The sequence below is a fragment of the Python bivittatus genome, unplaced genomic scaffold (assembly GCF_059951505.1).
Source record: "Python bivittatus isolate LINGU-HERP-01145 unplaced genomic scaffold, Pbiv_v1 ctg000480_np1212, whole genome shotgun sequence".
Classification (NCBI taxonomy): domain Eukaryota; kingdom Metazoa; phylum Chordata; class Lepidosauria; order Squamata; family Pythonidae; genus Python; species Python bivittatus.
This window is the reverse complement of record NW_028277075.1, coordinates 6808508-6835412: the sequence shown is the minus strand read 5'-3', so window position 1 is coordinate 6835412 and position 26905 is coordinate 6808508. Positions and strand designations below refer to the sequence as shown.

Below are 26905 nucleotides of genomic sequence, written 5' to 3'. Positions count from 1 at the left end.
TAGCTTTCTTTCTTTTTCTTTTTTTTCTAACCAATATTTTTGCTTTTACACTTAGGGGAAGGGGGGAATAACTAGGTAAAAGGGACATTTCTCAGGAGATTCCAATTTTCTTCTGTTCTGTTCCCAGGGAAAGGAACTTAATTAGCCCCTCTCCTCTTTCTGGTGCAAAAGATTACACACGGCAATGAAGCTGCTGCAGCAGTAGACTCAGGAAGATGTTGTGGTTACCCAAGTTCCTTCAGCTGCTGCTTCTGCTGGAATTGGGTCAGAGAAGTAGAGGCACAGAAGTGTGCCCTTCATCCTTGTGTGATTGCTCTGACTGGGGACACTACAAAATAACTTGTACAGAGATCAGTTTCATCCCTACATTCCCACAGAGCACACAGACATTGTGAGTACATGAATACAATCCTCAGCACAGTGTGAATCCAGCCTAGTGACTGTATTAAATGAGGCTTGTTAACCCGTATTTTAAGAATGCTGCAATGTTCAACATGCTTTGACTTAAGCTACCTGTGAGTTTTAGCATATTTTTTATCAGTTGCATGTTTGTCATACTTTTTGCCTACCAACAGCTATGCTACCATCCCCAATCCAGATCTTGATCACGTTGGAGTAGGTTAATCCTTTCTCCTTCATTTGATTTTCTGGATGATCCCTCCTCCACCATCTCAGTTTTAAAGCCAATGCAAGTTGCAGCTTGAGGGAGACAGTAAGTGAAATTTGGGGACAAGAACCTAGTACTTGTCTGCACCTCCATAAATGCAGCTGCTTTCATGAGTTACAGACAATGCTTCATCTCTTGGAACTGAATCCAACCTGTTAGCCCTAACGGAAATATGAGAATGCTCATTGAGCTAATTGGTCCTATCATCTGACAGTTTTGACTGCAATTTTAAGTTGATCTGCTGCCACAAACAGTAAAGCTAACAATAAAGCTAACTGTCTGCACCACACTGGAAAATCTTCAAAGCAGTTGCTGACTCTACACATGGATTCCAGCAAGTTGGCAGATGCATGAGGATAGACGACCTCTAGTTACAGGTTTAACAATTGTATAACATCTCTATTTGCACAAATCCCTATTCAGTCTTTTAAACAAGCACACAAAAAGGCTGGTACTCACTCATGTGACACCGACTGCATTCTGAAATAGTATAACAATGTAAACTGTCCCAACCTGGGCACGTTCTTGATGTGAGGATTTCAGTTCCCAGAATCCCAACTATCATGGAGTTATGGTTTACATATCTGAAAGCTGATTTAGATCAAGAACCTTCTCAAAGCAGAATGCAACTTTCCCATTTTGGTATTTGGCTGCATAGCCCTGTTTAAATGAGTTCAGAAAAGGAAGTCCACAATTTTCCAAGGCAGTCTGTTCAACTAGCATTGGGTTTTTCAAGCTGTGTTCTGTGGAGCCCCATGTTCTGTGAGAACTTGATAGGGTTCTGTGAGAGATTAAAGGGGAAAAAAAGTTCACTTGAACACAGGCTCCAGGGGCATGCATAGCAATTTTTTTAAGGTACAGCACAAAGGATGGTGCTTGTCAGCTGACATTTGGAAGCCCCATCCCCCAGGGGTGCTGGTATTCATAATGATCATCACTTTGCCTCTAGATCAAGGGTTCTAGGATACACACACACACACACACACACACACACACACACACTGGAAGTGCTGGATAGCATAGTGGTTAGAACACCACCCTTTGATGTGGGAGACCAGGGTTTGAATCCCAGCTGGTACCTATCTTATCAGTAGGGGTCCTTGGGCAAAGACCCCCTACTGCATCACCTGTCTACCTCAGATATGAGAGTCACATGAACTAAGAGAGTCATGCTGGCTCAGACATCACCCAGATTAACAAGGTCCATGTAAGATGTTGGAGAACCAGGACAATCTGACAATAAGTGGGCTACTGGAACAAAACATATATGGATGAGTCGAGAGCACCTGGAATTGATGGACAGCTACTACAACAGTAGACCTAATGAGAGGGGATATGTGAAACATGAGGGAACTATGGATGGACAAAAGATCTGCATCCACACTAATTGAGAAACAGCTAGTTACTCAAAACTTCAACATAGTAAAGAGGAAGCTGCTCTCACAACTTGAGATAGACTAACTACACATTACATCCCGGACCCAAGAAGACCTGGAAGAACAACTGGATGTGCAGCTGAAACTGAACGTCACTGCCACCCCCTCCATTACAGAGCACAGCAGCTGATATGAGGCATAAGATCATGGATAAACTAGCTACAGTCAACCCTCAAGACCAAATACCAAGTCTCAGTGGAGAAGTACCATCAGATAGTATGCTAGAGGATGCCAATAGATCCCTCATGACAATCCCTACTACCACCATAACTCAAACCAATGAACCGGTATATGCTACAGCCACTGTAATCCTGGAGATGCTTGGCTACATGATCAAGAAGAACAGCATACATAACCCCCCTGGAAAATGAGGTTAGAGGCTAAGATCAAGGCAACTCGGAGAGAAGTTAGTCAGCTGATGGAACTACAGAAGGGTGGAGATTAAGGATAAGACTTGGCTACTGAAAAAATACAACAGTCTGACTCCATCTGAAGCCTTAGAGACTGCTAAACAAAGGCTCACAGCACTGGCTACCAGCTAAGGAGATGTACTAGAGAAGCAAAGACCAAGAAGATAAATGCCCTATTCTCCAAAGAACCATCCAAGGTGTACTCCCAACTGCAGTGCAACAACACAGCAACAGCAGAGCCACCAACACCAAAAACTGAACAGTGTTGGAAGAACATATGGGAGAAAGAGAAGACACATAACACCAGTGCAAAGTGGCTGCAGGACCTGAAAACAGACCACAGCAGTCTCCCAAAACAGGAACCAGTCACCATCACAGTAGCAGACATCCAACAGCAGGTCAAGAATATGAAGAGCAGGACAGCACCTGGCCCAGACATGATCCACACCTACTGGCTAAAAAACTAACAGCAGTGCATGAATGCCTAGCAGCTGAGATGAACCTGCTGCTAGCAGCAGGCTCCCACCCAGACTGGCTAACACAAGGAAGGACAGTGCTGATCATGAATGACCCCCACAAGGGAACAGTACCATCCAACTACCATCCAATAACCTGCCTCCCCACAACATGGAAAGTTCTAGTAGGCATCATAGCTGCCCAGCTACAGGACCATATGGGCCAGTACATGAGCCAGCTCAGAAGGTCTTTGGGAACAACACCAGAGGCTCAAAACACCAGTTGCTCATAGATAGAGCAGTTGCCCAAGACTCAAGGTCTAGACAAACCAATCTGAACACAACCTGGATTGACAACAGAAAAGCCTGTGACACAATGCCACACACATGGATCTGTGAATGCCTGGCATTATACAAAGTCAACAGGATACTAAGGACCTTCCTCAAAAACTTGATGGGATTGTGGAAGACAACACTGGAAGTCAACTCAAGACAGCTCACACAAATGACCATCAAGTGCGGCATATACCAAGGTGATGCACTGTCCCCACTGCTGTTCTGCATAGGCTTGAATCCCCTCAGCCAGATAATCACAAGGACTGGATACGGATACAAACTCAAGAGTGGAACTACCATTAGCCACCTCCTCTACATGGATGACATTAAGCTGTATGCTAAGAGTGAATGAGACATTGACTTGCTGATCCACCTGACATGGATCTACAGTGAGGACACACTGGAATGTCATTCGGATGGGAGAAGTGTGGCCGGATGGTAGTAAAGAGAGGGAAAGTAGTTAAGACTGATGGGGTGGAACTACCAGCAGGCCACATAGGAGACATAGAGATCAACTACAAGTATCTTGGTATCCCACAGTCATATGGGAACCACGATGAGGAGGCAAGGAGACAACAATGTCCAAGTACCACCAAAGGATAAGACAGGTCTTGAAGAGCCAGCTCAATGGGAAGAACAAGATCCATGCCATCAACACATACACCTGCCAGTCATCAGATACCCTGCCAGTCTAGTGAGCTGGCAAAAGGAGGACATGGAGGATGCTGATGTGAAGACCCAGAAGCTCCTCACAATGTACAGAGGTTTCCACTCCAAGTCCAACATCTAGAGACTGTACACCAGTCAGAAAGAGGGCAGGTGGGGTCTGGTGAATGTCAGAGCCGCTGTCCTGAATGAAACACAGAGCATCCAGGAGTACATCAGTAAGACGGCACCCAAAGATGAGCTGCTGAGAGAATGCCTGAAGCAGCAGTGGATATGGGAGGAAGTTCAAGCAGAGGAAGTGCCATGGTGAGACAAGACCCTGCATGGGATGTACCATTGACAGATAGCTGAGGTGGCTGACATTGGGAAATCCTACTAGTGGCTGGAAAGGGCTGGACTAAAAAACAGCAATGAGGCACTAGCAGCACAAGAACAGGCACTAAGTACCAGATCCATAGAAGCAGGGGTCTACCACACCAGACAGGACCCAAGGTGCAGATTGTGCAAAGAGGCCTCAGAGACAGTCCAACACATAGTGACAGAGTGTAAGATGCAGGCAGGAACAGCATACACTGAATGGCACAACCAAGTAGTTGGCATTGTGTACAGGGACATTTATGGGCTAAATCCTCCCAAGCCCAGACAGGAGATTCCACAGATGTTTGTGGAGAATAACAGGGCTAAGATTCTGTGGGACTTCCACATCCAGATGGACAGGCAAGTACTGGCCAATCAACCAGACATCATGGTAGTAGACAAGGACCAGAAGACAGCGGTGGTGATAAATGTAGCAGTGCCAAGTGACAGCATCATCAGGAAGAAGGAGTATGAGAAGCTGGAGAAGTACCAGAACCTGAAGGAGGAACTACAGAAGATGTGGAAAGTAAAGGGGGAAGTGGTCCCAGTGATGATAGGAGCACTTGGGGTTGTGATTCCTAAGCTGGCAGAGTGGCTCCAGCAGATCCCAGGAATGACATCAGAGCTCTCTGTCCAGAAGAGTGCAGTGCTAGGAACAGCTAAGATACTACACAGAACCCTCAAAGTCCCAGGCCTCTGGTAGAGGATCCAAGATTGGGGAAGACACATACCTCCCATAGGGGTGAGACTGTGTTTGTTTGTTTGTTTGTTTTTTAGCTAACAGGTTCCAGAGCCTGAAAAATTTGCACTAAAAACCACTTACTTCACAGCTCGAAGACTGTGAATTCAACTTCAGATGAAATTGAGAAATACGCTTATTGCAAACTACAAATATTTTTGTTTCCCCTCGTATATGCAGAACAAAAAAACAAGAAAGGAATGTATGAGCACAATGTACTCTGGCTCTCTCTGTATATAGAACATGGCTTCTAGAGGTCTCAAATCTCCTCTTCCTGAAGCCCCTCCAGCCCTGCCTTCCTGCCTTGCTTCAGCTGCTTCGCAATTACTGCTATTCATTCTCTTCCTTGGGGTGCCTCATCTGACATCCTCCCCTTCACATTGATGTTTGGGACAGATAGGATTTTTGACAGATCACTATAATAATGACCTCATTAGAGAGCTTCCTTCCTTCCTTCCTTCCTTCCTTCCTTCCTTCCTTCCTTCCTTCCTTCCTTCCTTCCTTCCTTCCTTCCTTCCTTCCTTCCTTCCTTCCTTCCTAACATTTATATAGCTGCCCATCTCACAAAGCATGACTCTGGATGGCGTAGAATAAAAATGCATCATAAAAAAACTAACCATGAAAAAGCACTCTACAATTAAAAACATACTTTCAAGATATATACCAGCTGCCAAGAACTTCACAAAGAAAAGGTAAATCTTGAACTCAAAGGAACCTTACCCAAAGGCCTTAAGTGTGCAGAGAAATAGAAACCTGAGAGAAGGCTTCTAACGCATGCACAGCAAAATAAATCAAAAGCCTAACAGAATTCTGACTAAAAACATTTATGTATTTCTACAGAAATAAACAAGCCTTTTGAAATAAATATTCCCCTTGTTTCTTTTTGTTTAGATTTCCCTTTTTCCCTGAAAATTCCAATCAGTTAATGCTGAGAGCGTGGCATTTATTTCCTGCCTCAGTCCAGCAGCTTCTGTCTCTAGTTTAAAAGAAAGCAGCCTTTTTCTTTTCAAGGTGGGGGGAGAATTCTCTGCGCCTATATGCCAAAACCCAGGTTTCACCCATGTGAATATGTATTCAGGTTCAAATGCTGGCTAGTTGTGGGGATGTGAACTGGCTGGGAGGCCGCTTCCCAACAGTTGGAGTTCTTGAAAAAATGGAAGCTTGCAATTATTTTTTACAATTTCAGTAGATTTTATAAATATACTGCCTCACTATGGACTTTGACTTATTTTCAATACAACTGATTTTTCACCCTTTATGATGAAGTATGTTTAAGCATGCATTTAAAAAAAAAAAAAAAGCCTGATCCTCCCCCCAATCTCATTTCCGATAACAATGGTCTCAACATGGGCAAAAATTTGAGATGTTCTTTCGTTGTTCTTCAAACTAAACCAAGAATGGATGTGACTGTAAATATCAATCTTTTTCCTTCCTTACTATACTTTTTTTTTTAATTCTCATATTTTTATTTCTGAAATGGAAGCACATAGAGAAAGCGATGAGGAGTAGGAGCAAACTAATATTCTTAATTTTGCTTTGATGTTGTTTTAGCCACAGGCTTTGAACTGAGCCATAGTGAATGCTTTTCTAATAACAACAAAACTCTAAACCCAAGATCATTCAGGTCCTCCTAATTGTAGTTGCCAGGGCCTGCAAAACAATTTTACAAGTTATTATAGAGTTCAATAATGCACAAAGATGACGTTATCCATTGAAAACTCCAGTATAAATTAGTCCCTTTTCAAGCTGGCTGGGATTACTTTAGGAATGGGTAAGAGTTTTTCTTCTTTTTTTAAAAAAATCCAGCTACTTAATATTTTAATTAGCCTTTCTTTCTTAGGATCTTTATTTTTAATGAAGTTTCATGGATATAATGATAAAATGCATATCTTTTGAGATGCTACCTAAATAGGAGCTGGTTCTTCAAATTTTATATATACTGTAGCTCAACTGTATTATGTTTTTAAGCTATTTCTAGCTACTTCTAGCCACATAGTATATCAGCGTGTTGTACAGCAATGAATTAATATGAGACCAAAACCACTACCAGCATTTGATTGATCACTGGGTCTTCTTTTATTCTGGCTCGCATTTCTAAGTAGCACTACGCAAGTGAGACTAGTCACTAGTTTAATTTTCTACAATATCCTGTAGCAACTTAAAATGGCAATCAGATTAAAGTGCTCTGTGAAAACCTTTCAGTTTATGAATGGAGGCAGCTGCCAACCTGAATGGCCCAGTTTGAAAAGCAGTCTTCTGTTGGAAAGGCTATCCAGTAGGCATACAGCATATGATATTACCTAGATTCACTTGGACAGTGTGAGTCACACTATGGAGGCAATGTGATTTGCCTCAGTGAAGCAGTTTTGGCTGCTTTGGGCCAAGGCTGTGAGAGAGAAGGCTTTCTCCACAAACTCTAGCCAATGATGGGTAGCTCACAATATATGCCAAAGCTACTAAGGTGCAGACTGGTTGGGTCCAGTCTGGCTGTTCTGAGAGCACACTGCAGGATCTTCTGCAGCATTCACCAGAGCCATCCAGCCTGGAAGACCTTCAGTGAATGATCCAGAGGAGGGTTCAGCCTGTCTGCCTTTCACACACCGTGGGCAATCCTACAGTGTTCATAGAACTGTCCAGCCTGGAAGCACTTTGGCCAGCTCTGCAGGAAGAAAATTTCTTCACTCTTAAAAGCAAGCAGCTTCAAGGAGGTGCTTCATTTGAATTGGCACTGAAGTGAAGCACCACTTTGAAATTTTCAGACAGCCCTATACTCCATCTCTTTTAATAATAAAGTGCCATTCAGAGTCGACACTCCCTAGATAACAGATTGAGCTGGCATACTGGTCACCTGTTGATCAGTCTTCCTCATTCTGTTAAAATGTAATGCACTGCCATTTTCTGTGCTTTCTATTCTATTTTGCAGTGTCTTGTTATTGTTTGTTGCTTGCTGTAAAACAAAAACTTTTGTGTTGCTGTGTTGATTTCCATGCTTGTAGCTTCATGGGTTTGAAGTTACCTGCCTTAGCTTGCCATCTTTGTGGGATACGTTGCTGCTAGAAACTGAATCACAGAAATGCAGGTTTGTAGGAGTGTCTTTGTTCTTCTGCATCAATCAGAGATCACACACCTTTGCTTTGCCCTCTTATGACTCTTGGTTTCGCCTTTGATTGGCTCCACTTGTTGGGATCTCTGATTCCACCTGCATTAGCTGTCCTGTCTATCATACACTAGTCATCACTGCTTGGAAGCTTGGTAGTCATGTTAGTTACTCCTTGAGCTTGAAGGTTTTGCTTGCTAATATGTGAAAGATTAATAATAAGATAATATCCAAGACTTGATTCTAGATGAGGAAACTAATCCGGCATAAATTTCCAATACTTGGTTGGATCAAGCAAGTAGAATAAATCTCTTCCAATTGTTTTTCTGGTTTCAAAATTAGTCAAGGCTCACGAGATAGGGAGGTGAGGTTGGAGTGATTTGCCAAGATTCCATTCCCCCTAGCTAAAAGCTCAGTTCAGCAGACACCAAGTTTTTAGTATTTATTGCTGTGTATGCAGTGCAGGACAGGAATTCTGAAGTTACACTGCTCACACAATAGCTAAGTAGTATCGTGCCTGAGATGCCTGGGGTGATCTGGGCCATGGCTTTGGAGAAGCCTGCAGACCAGTGGTGCTGGGAGGTCGATACTGAAACCACCAGGATAGATGCAACTAAGGATGTTGTGTCCATTAGAATCTTTATGGTCCACTTAATCTAAGTTTTTAAAGTCCTTTTACAGATTTATATATACTGCCTCTTAAATTTTCCATGCAATATGCCATTGTATACATCTTTGCTTGTTTTCAATTTAATAAAATGTGCTACTGCAGATATAGAGTTACGCACAGCCACAGATACTGCTGGAAATAATACAATAGCAAGCCAATAATATAAGGGTTAGAAAGACAAAAAAACGGGTGTGTGTACTTATTTATCTATTTTTCCCATAAATCTTAAGCCACTATACCACAGTTAAAACAAGCACAACTGCTGAATAGTCATATCTAGTCTTCTTTATGTATAATATTCTGCGCTGTGTACAATATACTTCATAGCCAGTCAAGCTATAAGTGACATGAAGAGTCCCCCCAACCATGTATACAGGGCACAGTCTTCCCTACAGTGGTGAGGTATACTGATTTTTAAAAAATTATTTGAACTTACATATACTTCTATGCTGCCTTTATTATAATAAGGTCCTGAATCTGACTTTATTTGTTGACATAAAAATCAACATATAGAATTTTAAGGAGAAAAGTATACCCTCGTGTTCTCTTTGTTAGTGTTGTCTAAATGGTCACCATGCTGGCATTCTTGAAATCATGAAATGCCACAGAGAGTCAAAAGAAGTGATGCCTGAATGAATTATTCCACTTGGCTGCTTTCAAGCAAAAAAACCAAACTGGAATGTTTGTTATTTTTCTAATGATTGTATTTTGTACATATTCAATGGGGTGATACATTCTATTTAAATAGAAGATGTATCTATTAGTTCTCTTTTTTATCTCTTTCATCCTATTTTAATGAATCATCTGATTAACACTCTGTGATAAAATCCAGGGAGCTGTGAACTGTGACTTTCCCTTTGTCTTCCACATGCACAGGTGGCTCATATATGAATAACATCTCGGGTTAGATGTAACCGAGAAAAGCCTTCTCAGTGGTGATGCCCAGTTTATGGAATTGTCTCTGATACTTACTTTGTGTCACACTGGTGCATAACAAAAACATTTCTATTAATATCCACACAAATCCTTTAAACTAAATTTTAGCTATTCCTCAAAGCAAAATGATTCCTGTCCTTCACCTATTTCTTGAATTGGGTATTCAAGTCCATTGGCACTCCCACTTAAAAAAATAAATTACTCATTGATTATTGCAGACTGCGTATAGTCTCTTCAGTTCTAGTTCTTTGTGAGGTCACCCTACTGATTTCCCTTGATTTTTCTTTTCCTTCTGAGCTGATGGAAAGATCAGCTTGGATGAAGTAAAATTATGGCTTCCAGAAACTCAGAGGACATGAGAGGGAGCCCTGTATTGAAAGCTTGAAATGAGCAACTCTGTTGGTCATGTGACCAGCTCCTTCCAGTCCTTCCAAAACTTCTTACATACACAAATGATCTATAAAATGCATACTGAGCAAATCTAAAAATGGTTCACTAGGTAGTCTCATGGAAATTAATCTTACAGTATATGTATATGAAAATTCCTTTTTTTCATTGCAAATGTCTGTGAGGGAAAAGCCCTTGATGTAAGCATATTTGCTTAGTATCTGACTTATTTATTGCAAAGGTGGGTAACTAGTGACCCCAGGCATGATCCAGCATGCTTGGCCTTTCCATCTGATCCAATGCTTTTCCTCTCCAGTTGTGCATCCCTCCCTGCTTCTCCCAAGAAAGCTTCTTTAGAAGCTGGTTCTTCTATTTTCCTATCCCAACCTGCTATAATTTTTATATCAATATCAGCTAGGGAAGAAGTGGTTAATTCACCTGCAACTATTCCCACAGACATGACTTTCTCCTTAGCTTGAAAAGCATCCCATTGTCTTTAGTGGGTAAAAGGTACCAGAGAGGGGCAGAAAGAGGGGACTGGGGAAAAGATGATATGAAGGGAAGAAAGTGCGTGAATTTGGGGGTATGTACTGGGTATATATGTACATTTAATGGGTATTGTGTGCCTATGAGAGAGGGTGTGGTAACCCATTGCTAGAATATAATTCCCAGGAGGAACGTGGCCCCTTGGACCATTTATACTGCATTATCTACACCACTTTATTAAGTAATCCTATTCTGCAAACCCCCAATGTACTTTAAGGATGCTACTGTATTATCTGTTGCTTTTCAGTTCTGAAAAGCAACAAATATCTCCATTCAGTATGAAATCTGTTAATATTCAATCAGTTGTGTAAGGTGGTATCTTGGCAGGAATTTCTTGTGTCAAGTTAAGAAGAAATTCCACAAGAAAAGGCTTGAAAAAGATGTGGGGGACAAAAAAGAACTACAGTCTTCTTCTGATAACAAGATTATTTATTTGGTTAGGATAGTGCAAAGTAAGATGAGATCAAAATAGCAATAGTTATGTCAGGTAGGTTTGGTAAAATGTGAACTAAACTACACAACACAAATGCAAATATATTTAACAGGGATTTGAGGAACAATATCTTTCCAAAAGATGTACAGATTAATTCTCTGCATTTTTTGTTACTCAGAAGTCTTTTCTACAGAATTTGTTGGAAATTATGTATAGATGCATAGCTAGTGTTTCAGCCTTATAACACACACTTCCACTCAAATGCATCCTCACTGAATTCAGTCTACTTATTCCCAGTGAACACTAAAGGATTCCAATATGTAGGGGAAAAATGACATACAAGTAAGCCAGTTTGTTAAGCAATACTTAGCCACTATTCATTTCTGAAGCTCTGTATGTAATCCTGTTCTAATTGAGATGATTTGATAATGTTTGTGGAAGACAGAAATGTTTCAAGTGGGTGGGATATTTCATGGATTCTTCATGAATGAACATTTCTGTTCATAAATGGTTTAGGGATAGAAAGAAATCACTATCAAATATTTTAGTCAAATTTTCCCTGGAAAGATGTTGTATGCTTATATTCACACCAAACTATTCCCTACCTGCAGTAAGCTGGAAAAGCTGTTCTAGCTCTCCAACTTTTCCCTTCTTCTCTCACATCCCCACCCAGCCTCAGAGGAAAGGAAAGAAAAAAGGAAGGAAAGAAGGGAAGGGAAGGGAAGGGAAGGGAAGGGAAGGGAAGGGAAGGGAAGGGAAGGGAAGGGAAGGGAAGGGAAGGGAAGGAAAGGAAAGGAAAGGAAAGGAAAGGAAAGGAAAGGAAAGGAAAGGAAAGGAAAGGAAAGGAAAGGAAAGGAAAGGAAAGGAAAGGAAAGGAAAGGAAAGGGCAAATCCTAGAGAACTTCTAGGAATAGAAATTTCTGCAGCTGCAGCAAAGAATGTCCTTTCTTCTTCCCTTCTCTGCCTACTGAGAGGGATGTCTACAGTATCTTAGAAACTTTGAGGCAGGACTATAGCTTTATTATTTATTCCAATTAAATTTGGTTATAAACTGTAAGCAGGGAAGGATGACTGATGTTCCATTATTTACATATGTTATTAGCACTTTAATTTATTAGCTAATACTCTCTCCGTTCCTTTTTGACATCTACATGAAATCACTGGGTGAGATCATCCACCATCATGGAATGAGGTATCATCAATATGCAGATGATACCTAGTTATACATCTCCATCCTGGATGACTTGAGTGATGCCGTAACCACCCTTCCACAGTACCTGGAGGCTGTGGGGGTCTGGATGGGGTGCAACAGGCTTCATCTGTAACCTGGTAGGACAGAGTGGCTGTGGATTGGAGGCCCCTCTGTATCCAAGAATTTACTATCTTTGGTTTTGGATGGGGTGGCACTGCCCCAGACAGGCCCAGTGTGTAATCTGGGGGTCCTCCTGGACTCATGATTCCTGCTCGAGGAGCAGGTGGAAGTCGTGGCCAGGAGGGCCATTGCCCACCTTCATGTGGTATGCCAGTTACACCCTTTCCTGGATCAGGAGGCTCTCTGGTCACTCACTCATGCCCTGGTCATCTCTCAGTTAGATTACTGCAGTGCACTCCACATGGGGCTATCCTTGAAGAGTATCCGGAAGCTACAGCTGGTTCAAAATGTGGCCACGTGGATAATCTTGGGTGCCCCAAGGGTGGCACATATAACACCTTTACTGCGGGAGCTGCATTGGGTGCCAATTTGCTTCTGGGTCCAATTCAAGGTGTTGGTGATCACCTTTAAAGCCCTACATGGCACGGGTTCAGGCTACCTGAGGGACTGTCTCACCCCCATTACATCAACCACTCGATCAGACAGAGAGGGCATGTTGTGTACCCCATCAGCAAGAGAATGTCAGCAGGCAGGGTCCAGGAGGAGAGCTTTCTCTGCCATTGCCCCCACCCTTTGGAATATTCTCTCCCCAGAGGTGCGGTAGGCCCCTACTCTCCTGGCTTTCCAGAAAGGGCTAAAGACCTGGCTCTGCCAGCTTGCATGGGGTGATGGGAGCTCTGATCAATCCTGGGGGTGGCTGGCACCCTCATGACGCTCCCTGAGCTACTCGCCAATTCCACCAATACTTGAAATCTATTATTTAAGACTTCTTTTACATTGTATTTTAATTGATTTTATCTTTTCTGTAAACTGCCCAGAATGGCTTTTTAACTAGATGGGCGGTGACAAATTTGATATATAAATTTTAAAAAATTAAAAAAATAAAATAATCTTCTATTATCTACCTCCAATTTTGGCAGTAGGAATGCTAGAACTGGAATATTTTACTTAAATAACCTGGTAAGTTAATCCTGTTTGTGAAGAGCTAGTATAGAAATCCACTACATTAATAATGGTCGTCATGAAAATTTTAAGAATAAATAGAATGCATCTCTTTAAAGCAATTGATTTTTAGACCTCATCCATTTTTTTACCAAGATACTCTGGGAAGACTTTTTGAAAGACAGTAAAAGCTTTTACTCCTTATTTTACAAGTGTAAAATTAATAGGATTCTGCCTGAAACTCATTCTTCATTCTCTGCTAATCCTAGTGGGTTGAGTGTCTTTTGCTGAATTCATTCCAGAGACCTGGAATATCCATAGAGACTGATACAACAGGAGAAATACCCTGACAGCTGTAATATGAAGCATTGTAAACAACATTTTTAAAGGGAAAAGAAAAATTAATGGACACAGGCTTGAGCTGTTATTTGAATGGATTTAGAAAAGGTATAGAATTGTGTTTCCAGTAATTGAAAGTCAAAGTGCAAAAAAAAATTGCAGATAACTCTCTTCTAAGATATATGATTCCCTCTTATTATTGATTTTTCAGGTTTTTCTCTGTTCCCCACCTATCAGATTTCCATGATCTGCTCTCCGTGTTTGGTGTACGGATGGTGCTGTTTTAGTTACATTTTATTACTCAAAGAATGAATTCCATATGATGTGTGTGTTTGTGTGATATGCAATAATGTGCAAAGATATACTCCAATATATTCCATTAAATCATTACTGACAATCATTTAATATATGTCAGTACTTCAGGGCTATATTTTATATAAGAGATCTGTGATTTCTAGAAGTTGGGATGCGCTTCAGGTATGATTACAGCAACAGCCCTAGTAGACATCTCATTTCTTTTTTCCAATCACCACCTGAACTTAACAAAAAGAAAACAGCAGTAGGATGACTGAGTTATGATTTAGATTAACAAAACAGTGAAAGGGAAATACTTAAATTTAGGAGTGTTTGCATCTACCTTCAAATAAAAATAAAAATAATGAAAATTCCAGGAAGGATTGCCCATAGAACAAATAGTACACCTTTATGGACATTTATACTGTAATACATAATATTGAAATAATGCTTGTTTCAATAATATGTAATTTTCTCTTAAATTTACTATATCCGCTGTAAACCTTAATCAGATGTACGAGCTTGGATATAATTTTTCATCAATGTCTGGAGTGAAATTTGTTAAAGAAAGTCTTAGAGTTGGCATAATATTCTACCTATTTTGATATTTAGTCTTGGCAGTAGTAAATCCTGCAAAACCACTTTTATAAATATATGTTAAAGGAAAAGGTAAAAGCTCTTATCTTAACCATTTATATTATGCTCTATGATTTTTCTTTCAAAATTCTTTTTTTTTTTTCAGTCGTTTCAATCTGATGCCTAGGTAGAAATTTATCAGTATCTCCTCTTTGTTCAAGGACAGTGATTGGGCACTTCACTGACAAACCAACAATAGCAAGAAGTTAATGTTCTTATGCTTCTAGTATCACTCATTGTATGAGCCTCCAGGAAAAGTCTATTTCTACTGAGTATTCAGTGCAAATAAAAAGGCTGATGAAAGTAAGCAAACTTAATGAACTGTCCATCTGTCATATAATCAGTGTTTTCCACTGCTGTTATTTCCATTCTGATTTACAAACCATTACTGTAAAGAATTTGAACAGCATAATTATCTTGAAAATATATTAATTTATTAAGCTTTGTTCCTACAGGAGGTTTATGGATACATATCTGAGAAGAATTCCTAACGAAGCATTCTCCAGTCTCCCCAACATCTCCAGGATGTAAGTTTTTACCCCGACTGTTTTCTTAAAATAAACAGTATTGCTCACTTGCTTGTTTGATGCTATGTAATGCTGCAGGCTAAACAGCAAGGATTGAGTGCCAGTTTGGTGTAGTGGTTAAGGCATCAGGCTAGGAACCGGAGACCGTGAGTTCTAGTCCCACCTTAAGCATGGGCTAGTCGCTCTCTCGCAGTCCTAGGAAGAAAGCAGTGGCAAGCCACTTCTGAAAATGCTGCCAAGAAAATTTCAGAGACTTGCAGGAGCTTGGTGAAGTGATAGGAAAATAAATTATCTTGCCTCAGATTTCCTGTATTTTCTGAGTCATGTCAATATATACATAGAGTTCAAAGGAACTTCAACAAATCTGTTCAAACAATTTCAGCCATGCTTTTGAGGGGGGCATTTTTGGGACTTTGAGGGAGCCTGAGAGTGAATGGACATCCTGACTGATTATTTTATTACCAATCTCTTATGTTATTATGTTATACTCCTATTGGGTGTGTCCTACTGTTTTGACATTTACTTTTGAATTTGATGTTTGCCATTCAACTGTGTAAGTATGTATGTGTATGTACACACACACACACACACACACAGAGTATCTTAGCTGTTCCTAGCACTGCACTCTTCTGGACAGAGAGCTCTGATCTTGTTCCTGGGATCTGTTGGAGCCACTCTCCCAGCTTAGGAGTCACAGCCCTGAGTGCTCCTACCATCACTGGGACCACTTGGCCTTGACTTTCCACATCCTGGAAGTACACACACACACACACATTTACACAAATATTTACAAGATTATGCTGTTGAAATTCCCCTGTTCAAAATATTTATGAAATTGGGCTGTAGATCTGAAAGAATCCAAAGGAGAATCTCTGAATTTATTTTAGCCAAGGCTATTGCAAAGCCTTCAGGTAGGGTATTTTCCCTCCTTTCTGGGATATTCAATAAGGCAGCATCCAATCTGTAGTTACGAACTTCTTTCAGCTTCACTTATATCATTAGGAAACAGTGTACAGGCACATGAACAGAACAACAACAGTAAGCTATTCATTTCAGTGACAAAGAATCCCCCCAGTGCCCTACCTTGGAAATATACTGACTACAGGGTTCTCCATAAAGGGGCAGGGTGGGATGGGGGGAAGAGTAAAGCAACTCAAGGTAACTTGATGCATGTTTTAAAAAGGGGTGAAGCTTGAAACATGTGGTCTGGTGATCTGGATCAGTGGCCAAGAAGCAGCAAACCTGAGAACTGCATATTTCTGCATCAACCAGACTTGTTTTTAGCTCAGCTAACCATATTTTGTTAGCTATGCATACTAACATGGGTGACTGTAAAGTTCCTAGTCCTAGTCTTGCTTTACTTTCACTTCCTTTGTAGACCCTTTTCATTCATTTCTGTGTTTTATATTGCAATGTCTGTGGTGCAAGCTGTTTCTGCATGCAGCACCAACCCACTTAACTATCAAATATTTAATGCCATTTACAATGTCATTGCCACACAGTTACCAAGAAACAGAATATCACCTTTTGAAAAATGCCAGCTAAAAATTAAATACATTTTCAGCACTTGTAGATTGTTATAATGCTTTCTACATTGAGCTGTCCTTGAACTCTTTAAAACAGAAGTTATAAGGTGACTGCGTTAGTTACTTCTGAACATACTTCATGGTGTTGTTTATTGGCCTTAAAATCCTAAAGAATACCCCAAAGACCAGTTCCTCCTGCGTTCATCTCACAGCCTTTAAGAAAAACTTGAGAGGCTTCTCCTCTTCCAGTCCTCCTTACCAAAGCCAGACTAGTGACCGGATGGCAAAAGGCCTTCATGGTGATTGGCGTCCACTCTGTGAAAGACTACCACCTGAGGCTCACCCACACTCATATTTTTCCATGTTCAGCTCTACAATGAAGAATTGGCTTTTTCCCAAGATTTTTGGGTCTTTTTCTATTTGGTTTTAATCTTTCAGAAATGATATTTTAAGGACATACAGTATATTGAATCTTTTTGCTTCTGTTAGCTGCTTTGCATGCTTTTCAATAGAAATGCAGAATAACATTTTAAATTAAACTCAGCCAACTTACTGGAATTTTGTTGTGGGGACAAAACGAAGGGGGATACTCATATAAGCAACTTGAGCTCCTAGAAGAAAGATGGGATATAAATCTAACACACAAACATAATAAATTAATATTTATTCATTTAATGAATAATTATTAAATAATTTGACAAATAATGTGATAATTAAAATAAATTTAATAAATAATTATTAAATAATTATAAATTAACAATGAAAAGAGCGAAAGTCTGGTATTTATTGATTTATTTGAATTTATTAGCACATTTATTATGGGATATATTTTTACTCAACAGATTACTTGGTAACTACTTTTTCACAGAGATTAGCTGAGGAGTTTTAGTTATGCACCTTGAAGTTCAATCTGATGTAATGTTTTACTGTAACATTTTATCTGGCACTTTGATTCCAGTGTAACTGAAAGCTAACCTGTATATCTTCTTTTGGTAGGCCCTGGACAGTTATAGACATATTTTCTGAATTGATTTTAAATAAAAAGAAATCATCCATAATATTTACACAAGAGATAATGGACTAAGAGTCATGAGATAAAAGGCTTTTTTACACTATACTGTGAAGTTGAAACCAAGATCCATTGCACTTATAAACTGAGTACTGATATTTATGATCAAGACATCAGTACTGCACTGAGATTTTTTGAGAATATTAATTTCCCATCACTGCTTTTGGATGCTGAAATAAAAATATTGGGGAAATTAAAATATGTAAGTCTAAAAATAATTTGAACCGAGTGTTTCTAGTGTTTTACAAGCTGCTTGTAAAATTTTCCTTCTCTCTTTATGCTGAAACTAAGTCTGCATGCACCAAAATCTGGTCCCAAGACTTCTCCAATCCTCCTAGTTTATAGGGGGAGGGAGGCTATAGTTTGGAGGTAAAATAATATTTACTAGCCCTATCAGTTCTGCCAGTATGAAGAAATGGTTGTTGAATGCAACCAAGAGCAAGTAATACTAATTTTGATGCAATTACTTTACACAAAAAAGAAATAAAAGCAATGAAATAGATGTTGATTGAAGTGTTTTAGATGCTCTGCAACTCTACTCAGTGCAAACATTGGTGTGTATGCTGTAGAGATGTACTTCCCAGGAATGTACTTTATATAGCAAGCTGTGCAGTGAATAAGGGTACTCTGGTACTTTTGATTTTTCTGAACCCTGCTTCCTGTAGGAAGTCATTTTGCCTCATCCCTACAACCTTGAGGTGTCCTTCAAGAGAGAAAGGGAGACACTGTTCCCTTCCTTATATTATCTCATACAGCTGATTCTTTAGTGCCTGGAGTGGGGTATGGGTTTTCCCTCCACTGCAATGTATGCCACTTCTGTTCTTCCAATAAGAATGAAATAGGTCTTTCCTGTTAAAAGAAAAAAAATAAGATAGACATTTGTTTAGGAGTTCAGATGGGATCTAAGTCAGCTCTTCTACCCTTTAGGTTCCCAATGCCAAGATCTAAAGGGAGAATCGTTTTTGTTTTTTGTTGTTTTGTCTTTCACTTGTGTTTCAAATGATGGCCTGGTCACTTTGCCCATATATAATGAATTCTTCTCTTGGCTTGCCATCTGTTTTGATGTGTGAACCTTTTTCTCTCTCTCTCTTTCTTATATGTAGCTATATCAGCATAGATACAGTGCTGCAGGTGTTGGAGGCTTATTCTTTCAACAACTTAAACAAAGTCACTCACATGTAAGTAGATGAAAATAAATCCTTCCAGGTCTTGGGCAGTAATCTCTTCTCTTCTCTTCTCTTCTCTTCTCTTCTCTTCTCTTCTCTTCTCTTCTCTTCTCTTCTCTTCTCTTCTCTTCTCTTCTCTTCTCTTTAGAAATTACTTGAGTGTTCTGTAATTTTCTCATGCCCTTCTGTTTCACTCTGTAGCTATCCCTGGGCATGAGTCAGTTGATGAGACCATTTCAGTGGGACATGGAAGGCTGCTGCTGGAACCATAGATAAGATGTGTTTGTTCACATTAGCCCAGGTTGTGAAATCTGATTCATACCAACTATCTCTCAGTGCAATTCAGGTTGAGGAAGAACATCTGCACAATCATTTCTGGTATGGCAACAATCCAAAGTGCTGGTCCTCTGTTCTGGGCACATCGGAGATAATCCTTTTCAGTAAAATGGCTCTAAAATATAACATATATAAATATATGCATATATCATGAATCACATTGGTTGTGTGAACTGGCTACTGTATATCAGTTCTGAAGGTGAACTTTAAAAGTGTTACAGGTCATCTTGGGAACTGTGTCCTTAAAGCTGTAATTGGCAATCTTACATGTATCTACTTAAAAGGAAGTTCCTCTGAGTTCAGTGAGACCTGTTTCTCCAAAACTGAGCACATCCAATATACATATTTATTTGTTATCATTTTCTGTACCATTGTCTTTCTAGACCCATCTTTTAATCACTGCATATAAGATTTACTTGCAGTAAGAATTTTGTGTATGTGTGCTATTTAAGAACAAAATTTTATTTTCCAGTAAACAATCCCTAATATTTTTGCAGGGAAAGTTATATTTTTTTCAAAGACTATTTAAGAACACATTTCATGGTGAATTATAGCATAGTACATATTTAAACTGTTTATTCTAATGCAGGGAAATCTACATTATATGAACACAAATGCCAGTCTATATCATTAATAAAGTGCCATAATACTGCTGATTTTCTTTCATTTTTTTCCACAATTGCTATATTTTGCTGTTGACCAAGAATATGAACCCATAAGAACATGTTCATTCAACCAAAGTTTTAGTCAGTTAATACTGGGAGTAATGAAATATTAACTTTAACAGGTAAAATGTTAAAAAGTTTGACTGGCATGGTAGAAACCTTGGTGTGGTTCTATGATGGAAGGATCTTAGAAATGGTTCACTTTTTTTGAGTTTGCTTCATAATTTCTGAAATCATTCCTGCTAGTTCAAATCTGTTGGCATCTTTGTAATTATTCCCTAGAATGTAAGATTTCTTGGGGGATAATTGCATCCTTTATGTTGCATAATATTTTGGAAGTCTGACTTCTAAAAATAATATTTACAGTTATCATCCTAGTTTACTTAAAGATTGATTTTGATAACCTTAAACAGTTTAGGGTGGGCGGAATCAAACAACAGAAAATTGTATAGCTTTTATTTTAAAATTTAGATTTAACATTTATTTTTAAGGTATATCAAGGTATAAAAGTTGGAGAACTTGTTTCTCATAGAAGGTTAGATTGAAGTGTTCTGGCTTTAAGAAATAGTGAAAAAACTATTAAGTCCAACATATTGCTCCAAATTATAGATAACCAAATTCATCAAGGAGTCTAAAAGAAAAAGAGCCATCTCCCATTATTAGTTTTTGGCTGTCTGGTAGTCAAATCTAATTATTCATTTTTGTTATGTAGCGTTGGCTGTCTCTGCATGGGTAATACCATTATAAGCAAGTCAAAGGGAATCCAGCTATAGAGCAATACTAAATAAACTCTTGCTTAATGTTTTAATTATTAACAAATATAGTATTTCTTTCCCTTGAACCCATAATTATAGCTAAAACCCTGTGGATCATCTATTTATTAGATTAATGAGGGTGCATTATGCTGATTGAATACTTTTGTGGTGTAACCTTAATTAATTTCAGTAACTACAGTTGGATTTTTATCACAAGGGCCAATATCTGCGTCAATAAGCAATTCAAAGTCTTGTTAATTTTCTGCAATATGATTGACCTAGGGAACCAAAATTAGTCTTACTCAGATAATAAGCCTGAAATACTGAAGCCAAATTGTTTTATATCTTTTGCACAAAACATTCGCTAATAAGCCATAAATCCTGAAAGGGTTATGTTTTCCAGAATCTATTGTTATATTTTGTGTACATGTTTAATTCACAAATAAACAAAAATATAAACATTAATATTTTTTCTGGAACTGTGTTTATGTTCTCAACAGAGAAATTCGAAATGCTAAAAATCTGAGATACATAGATAATCAAGCCTTTATGAATCTCCCACTGCTAAAATATCTGTAAGTATTTTAAACAAAATCCTAGGAAATCATTGTCCAAGAGCATCCTGAGTGTATGTCAGTGTACTACATGTACCTTCTAGTTGATGGAATATAGGCAACAGTTTGTTACTTTGCAAAGTAATCTCTAGATTAGAGATCTTAATTTGCATAGACTTCATTTTTAAGAGAAAATGTGACTTCTTTAAGGAGCCACCAACTAGTATGGTGAGCAAAGCAATAGCTCTGGACACCTTTCCAAACATTGCACATCGCTAGTGAATGCCAGTGGAATCTGACTGGACTGGTGGTCTTTGAGCTGGTGAAACAGAATCCCTGACTCTGATTCACCATGATTTCAGTATCCACTTTGGGGCTGGTCCAAGTGGTGGAGGAATTCTAACACCATGAAAGCCATCAGTCTATCCCCATTTGTTAAAGTTAAGGCAGATGAGATACTCAGTTTAATCTTTTGTTCTGACCAAGAAGATGTTCCATGGATGGGGATGCCTTTGATCCCTCTATTGTCATGAAATGACTATTAGTTTAATTTAAATTAGTGCCAATATTGTACTTCTGTAGGGACAATAAAACAATTAGGACAAGTTGTCTGAAAAGACTACAGGATCCAGTTGGTTTCCAAGAGAACATGGACGAATTTATGATAGGTCCTACCAGTGATTCTATTAATTCAGGGGATTAACCTGCTAGGTCAGCTGACACAATTGCTTCTCAGTGACCTTTCTGACTTGGTAGAAAAAAGGCCCCATAGTTTGTTGATGAATGAACTATAGGACCTCAAGCAGCAAGATAAATGGCTAGAGAAGAGATGGAAAAATATTTGATTCAGATCTGTTAAGGTATGATATAAAGGCCATTTGAAGGCTTGTGCAATGTGGGGTTGAGGGACCTACCATTTTCATCATACGAAATGGGCTCTGAAATAATAATAATAATAATTATTAATTATAATAATAATCATTTGTACATAGCCCAATGCCCAGTGATTCATTTTAAATAGGGTTTAATCATTTATTTTAATTGTTTTAAATAGTTTTTAATATATATGTAATTGGTTTTATGTTTTACTGTAAACAGATGAGAGACTTGAGAAATCAATGATATAAATTTTAAAAATAAAATAATAAATCATAATTTAAAAATCAAATTACAAGAGTTATGCAGTGAAGAAATTAAGAGCTACTTAATTACTTACTTATTTTCCTAACAGTCACCAAAATATTACAGTACTATCAATATACTACTGATAGTATCTTCCAGCAAAATTATCAGAAAAATCACCTTAAATGGAAGAACAGGCCACAAAACATCAACTTCACGAATATATGATTATGAAGGATTATCTTGAAATAATGACCAAAGAGTCAACTCAGCCTATTACCTATTAAACCTACTACCTATTAAAATATATTTATAGTGACTTTTATATATTGCCGGGCGTAAAAGCAGAATGCAATATACTTATTAAGAAAATTAAGGGTTCACTTAGAAAAGAAGTATTCAATCTTGAATTCTAAATTAAGCAGGGCATTACATTCTCTATAAAACAACTAATTCAGTTTGACTACGTGTATCATCAGTGCATTGGAAAATTAAACTCTAGTGCATGAAATCCATCTAGTGTAATTTGATGGAGAAAGCCATCCATATAATGAATTTTATTAATATAATCTTCACTCAATTACTTTTATGCTAATCTATTAGCAAATTTTAAAAATGAAATGAGTCAGCAAATAATACTATCATGCAGCAGTAGTTACAGAAATTAAGAATAATATTATACTTACTAGAGTAATACAACAGGCTTGAGTTAAAATTAATTCTGATCAAAGGCCACTTTCCTATTTTATGCATTACACAGTGAGGTTCCTCTAAAATTGTCAGAAAAAAATAGTTTTATTATCTGTATCATCTGTTTTGTCATCCTAATCAGACCAAATCATGAATGTAAAGATGATACTACATCAACAACATACAAGGGAATTAGAATATATCAGTCTGCAAATATAAGGGAATCTGGAAGCATCTGCTTGACCTTGCCTGGGAATGGAATTTAAGCAGGGCTGGGTTTGGTTAGTACTTGGATAGGAGACGACCAGGGAATTACAGGGCTTTAGTTTGGTCCAGGAAGTCAAAGAACATTGAAGAAGAAGACAAAGGCAAACCACAAGGATGGGTCCAAGAAGTCCCCATGAGTCAAGCTTAACTTGATAAAATACTTCATTTTTGCACTGATAATAGTTTTCCTTTCAGGACATGTAAATATTACTTGAAAAGGTACACATCAAAACTGGGATAAAATTAAAGGGCAAATTAACTAACCTAGTACCAGATAATCTGCCCTTTAATTTTATCCCAGTTTTGATTGTTGTAGTACGTGTGTTTGAATGAGAAACACATGGTGTTTAACTACTTATCTAATTTTAACCAGTTTAGCACAAAGCTCTGGGAATCATCCTAAAGGCAGACTAAAAGTGTAAAAAAAGCAGCCATTTTACTATTTTGATTTTTGTTATAGTTTAAAAGAGATAAATGAAGACAATGAAGCAACACCTGTTTTTTTTAGGTTTTTCTTTTCTGCAACCTACTGTACTTGGTTGCCTTGAATATTAATATCCCAAAGTCCAGATCATTAGCTTAATTAGAATACTGGAATAAATTATGAACTACAGTATAATCAACCTTATTGAAAATAGGAACTCCATTTCCCTCACAACTTAGTTGTGTTATCAGTATTATTAGTATTTGTCAAAATAGCTAGAATAGGGACACTTCCATTTAGAATTAGCTTTAAATAATTCATCCCAGAGAAAATCAATTTCTAATATCACAATGGAGAAATAGGATCAAGTTGTTTATTTTTGCAAGGATTCAATTCTTGCACTTTTATTGCAGAAATTACATAATCTCAGACTGGATTCCTTTTAAGGAGAAGCTTTCAAGGAATACTTCTCAAATCAGTCTGTTGATTCCAGGAATACACAGGAGAAAGCACCATTCAGAAGTTAGACAATAGCTCCATGTAGCATTTTATTCTGGGAAGTACTAAGCACTATTTGTATATAAAAAAAATGTAAGACTTAGATTAGTAAATTTATTTTAAACTATTCTAAAATATTCTATATCCTGCTTGTCTGCCTAATTATCAGTCTGACAGATGATCTACAAAGGGGTACATATATACATTCCCGATCTTTTCTAGGAGCTATTAATAGAAAGAGTGCTGAGGCTATAGTGCAATAAATGAATTGTTTTCTGTATTAAGCACATTACTGAGTTCTCCTGCCATCTGTTTTTTATTATTTATTTTAGTGTGATCTTGAATACTGGACTTGGTGTTTTTCCTGACCTCACCAAAATTAATTCAGTAAATATGAACTTTTTGCTGTAAGTATGTATCACCCAAAGTAATAGGGTAATAGGACCAAACAGCAGTCAATAGCGGCCCATTTAAAATGAAAATTGGGTGGGTGGGGGGAATGAAGATTGATTGCTTTGTCTCCTGAAATAGTAATTGTATTAATTAAATTAATAAAAATAAACGTTCTAAATTTTTTATTTCATCAGAAGTTCTCAAGATGGACAATTTATATTTTAAAATGCATATGATATAGAAAATATAAGAAACAGATGAAATGCTTTAATCTCTTGAAATCTGTTATAAAAAATTAGTCTTAACTTTTAAGATCTGGGAATCTTCCAAAGACGGAGGTCAAACTATACACTATGAAATGTGAGGCTGCTATTGAAAACAAAAGCCTTGTACCTGTTCTAATCTTCTCCATGGAAATCTAAAGTAATACAATATTAAAGGCAGTCTTATTTGTAGGTAAGTCATAAGAGGCTAACCTGTGAACAAGGGAGAAAGAGGGTGCACTCCTAGCCCCCTTCCCCCTACCAAGGAAAAGGGAGATCAACTAGCTCCCTCTGAAGAACTTCATTAAGTAGCTAGAGGTCAGAAGAAAGCAAGGCTGAATGATTAACCCATGAAGTGATCCAGTTAGTGACTGGAAGTGTGTGATAGAATCCCAAGAACCACAACACCTTAAAAACTAATGCAGTTATTTTGGATAACTTTTTATGAATTGAAATCCACTTCACTATACTCATAAAATGTCATTCTAAGTTGTTGGTATTTACAGATATCATGTGGGAACCTAAACAGTGAAGTCGGAAAGAAACGAAACCCCAAAAGTACAGACAGTGACAATTATTTTATTAACAGTGACCATTCACAAAGCACAAATGACAATACAATAATACTCTCAATATTAAGATTATTGATATATATTCTGGCTTGTAAGACCCTTAGGCCATGGTAAATGTATAGTGCTCAAGACATGGTTACTGATTTGCAAATTATTCTGAGACGGGGAAACATGTTGTCCAATGACAGCATACCTTCTTCGATATTTTATTAAACAGAATGGAAGAAAGAGGAGTAGAGAATGTATGGTTATTTTTGTTGGCAGCTTTATATCTACTGTAATGACCAGTTTCAGCTAGAGTTTTCCAGAGAGACACTCTGTATCTCCTGGATTCTCTAATTCAGGAGCTGGTAATCAATGGCCTGCAAGTGACCAATGGGCCCCAAAGCCATACTGCTCAGAGTGGTCTAGAATGAAATGTTCAGACCTATTTTTCATTTATTGAGGTTTTGAGTTTGGAGGAGTGAAATATGTGCTTTAGCTTATGCAAAGCTTTATCAGTTTTAGAAGATCACAGTAAAACATAGGCCACCAGATTTTCTTGTTAGGCATTACTAAAAATTTTGTTCATCCAAACTGACACTTTTAATTTAGTCACAAAGACAACAGCAATGAAGGTTATATAATGACAAATGGCAGAACTATAAAAAAATAAAACAAATGCTACACACGCACGCATACACATGTTATAGCAATATTAACTGCATTTTATTGTAATGCTAAAGCTTTTTTGTCTTTTTTCACAGTGAAATTTCTGATAATCCATACCTGAGTTCATTGCCTTCAAATGCATTCCATGGATTATGTAATGACTCCCTTATAGTGTATGTTATCCTTCCATAATACCTTTTTTTGTTTGTTTTTGCTTTGCTTTGCTTTATTTTGTTTCATCATTCTGAAATGGTGATATCAGAAAATAGTTTAAGTAGAAAACTTGACAAAGATGTTGAAATATTAACCTATGCTGATCTCAAACATTTAGTTGCTATAATTTATTTGTAAAAGGCCAATTCATGATTTTGTATATCAAAACCCTACCCCATATCAGAAATAGTCTAAGAATATTTATTGATAATAACTTGCAAAAGGGTTTCATCCACCCTCTTTGTCCTCCTCTGCCAGGGCTCCTGTTTTCTCCATTAAAAAATAGGATGGCTCTTTATGTGTGGTTCATGATTACAAGCTCCTAAACACTGCAACCATTTTCTTCCTCATCTCCAAATGTTTAGAACTGCAGGAAACACACATTTTAACCAAGTGGGATCTCAGAGGAGCTTACAATCTACTTACAATTACAGTTACAATCTAATTATGGTCATGAATGTTTAATAGACTTTGGTATCAGTTATTGAAGTTTGGA

General features: G+C 38.1%; 1 protein-coding gene across 1 annotated transcript in view; it reads left to right on the top strand.

Annotated features, from left to right (window-relative positions):
* Positions 1-215: 215 nt before the first annotated feature.
* The window catches only part of TSHR (thyroid stimulating hormone receptor), a 50591-nt gene continuing 23901 nt past the window's right edge, over positions 216-26905 (top strand). Inside the window, exons 1-6 of the mRNA XM_007432744.2 lie at positions 216-391; positions 15174-15245; positions 18944-19018; positions 21263-21337; positions 24650-24724; positions 26292-26369. Of these exons, the coding sequence (XP_007432806.1) occupies positions 216-391; positions 15174-15245; positions 18944-19018; positions 21263-21337; positions 24650-24724; positions 26292-26369 (551 nt within the window). The remainder of the gene's footprint in view (positions 392-15173; positions 15246-18943; positions 19019-21262; positions 21338-24649; positions 24725-26291; positions 26370-26905) is intronic.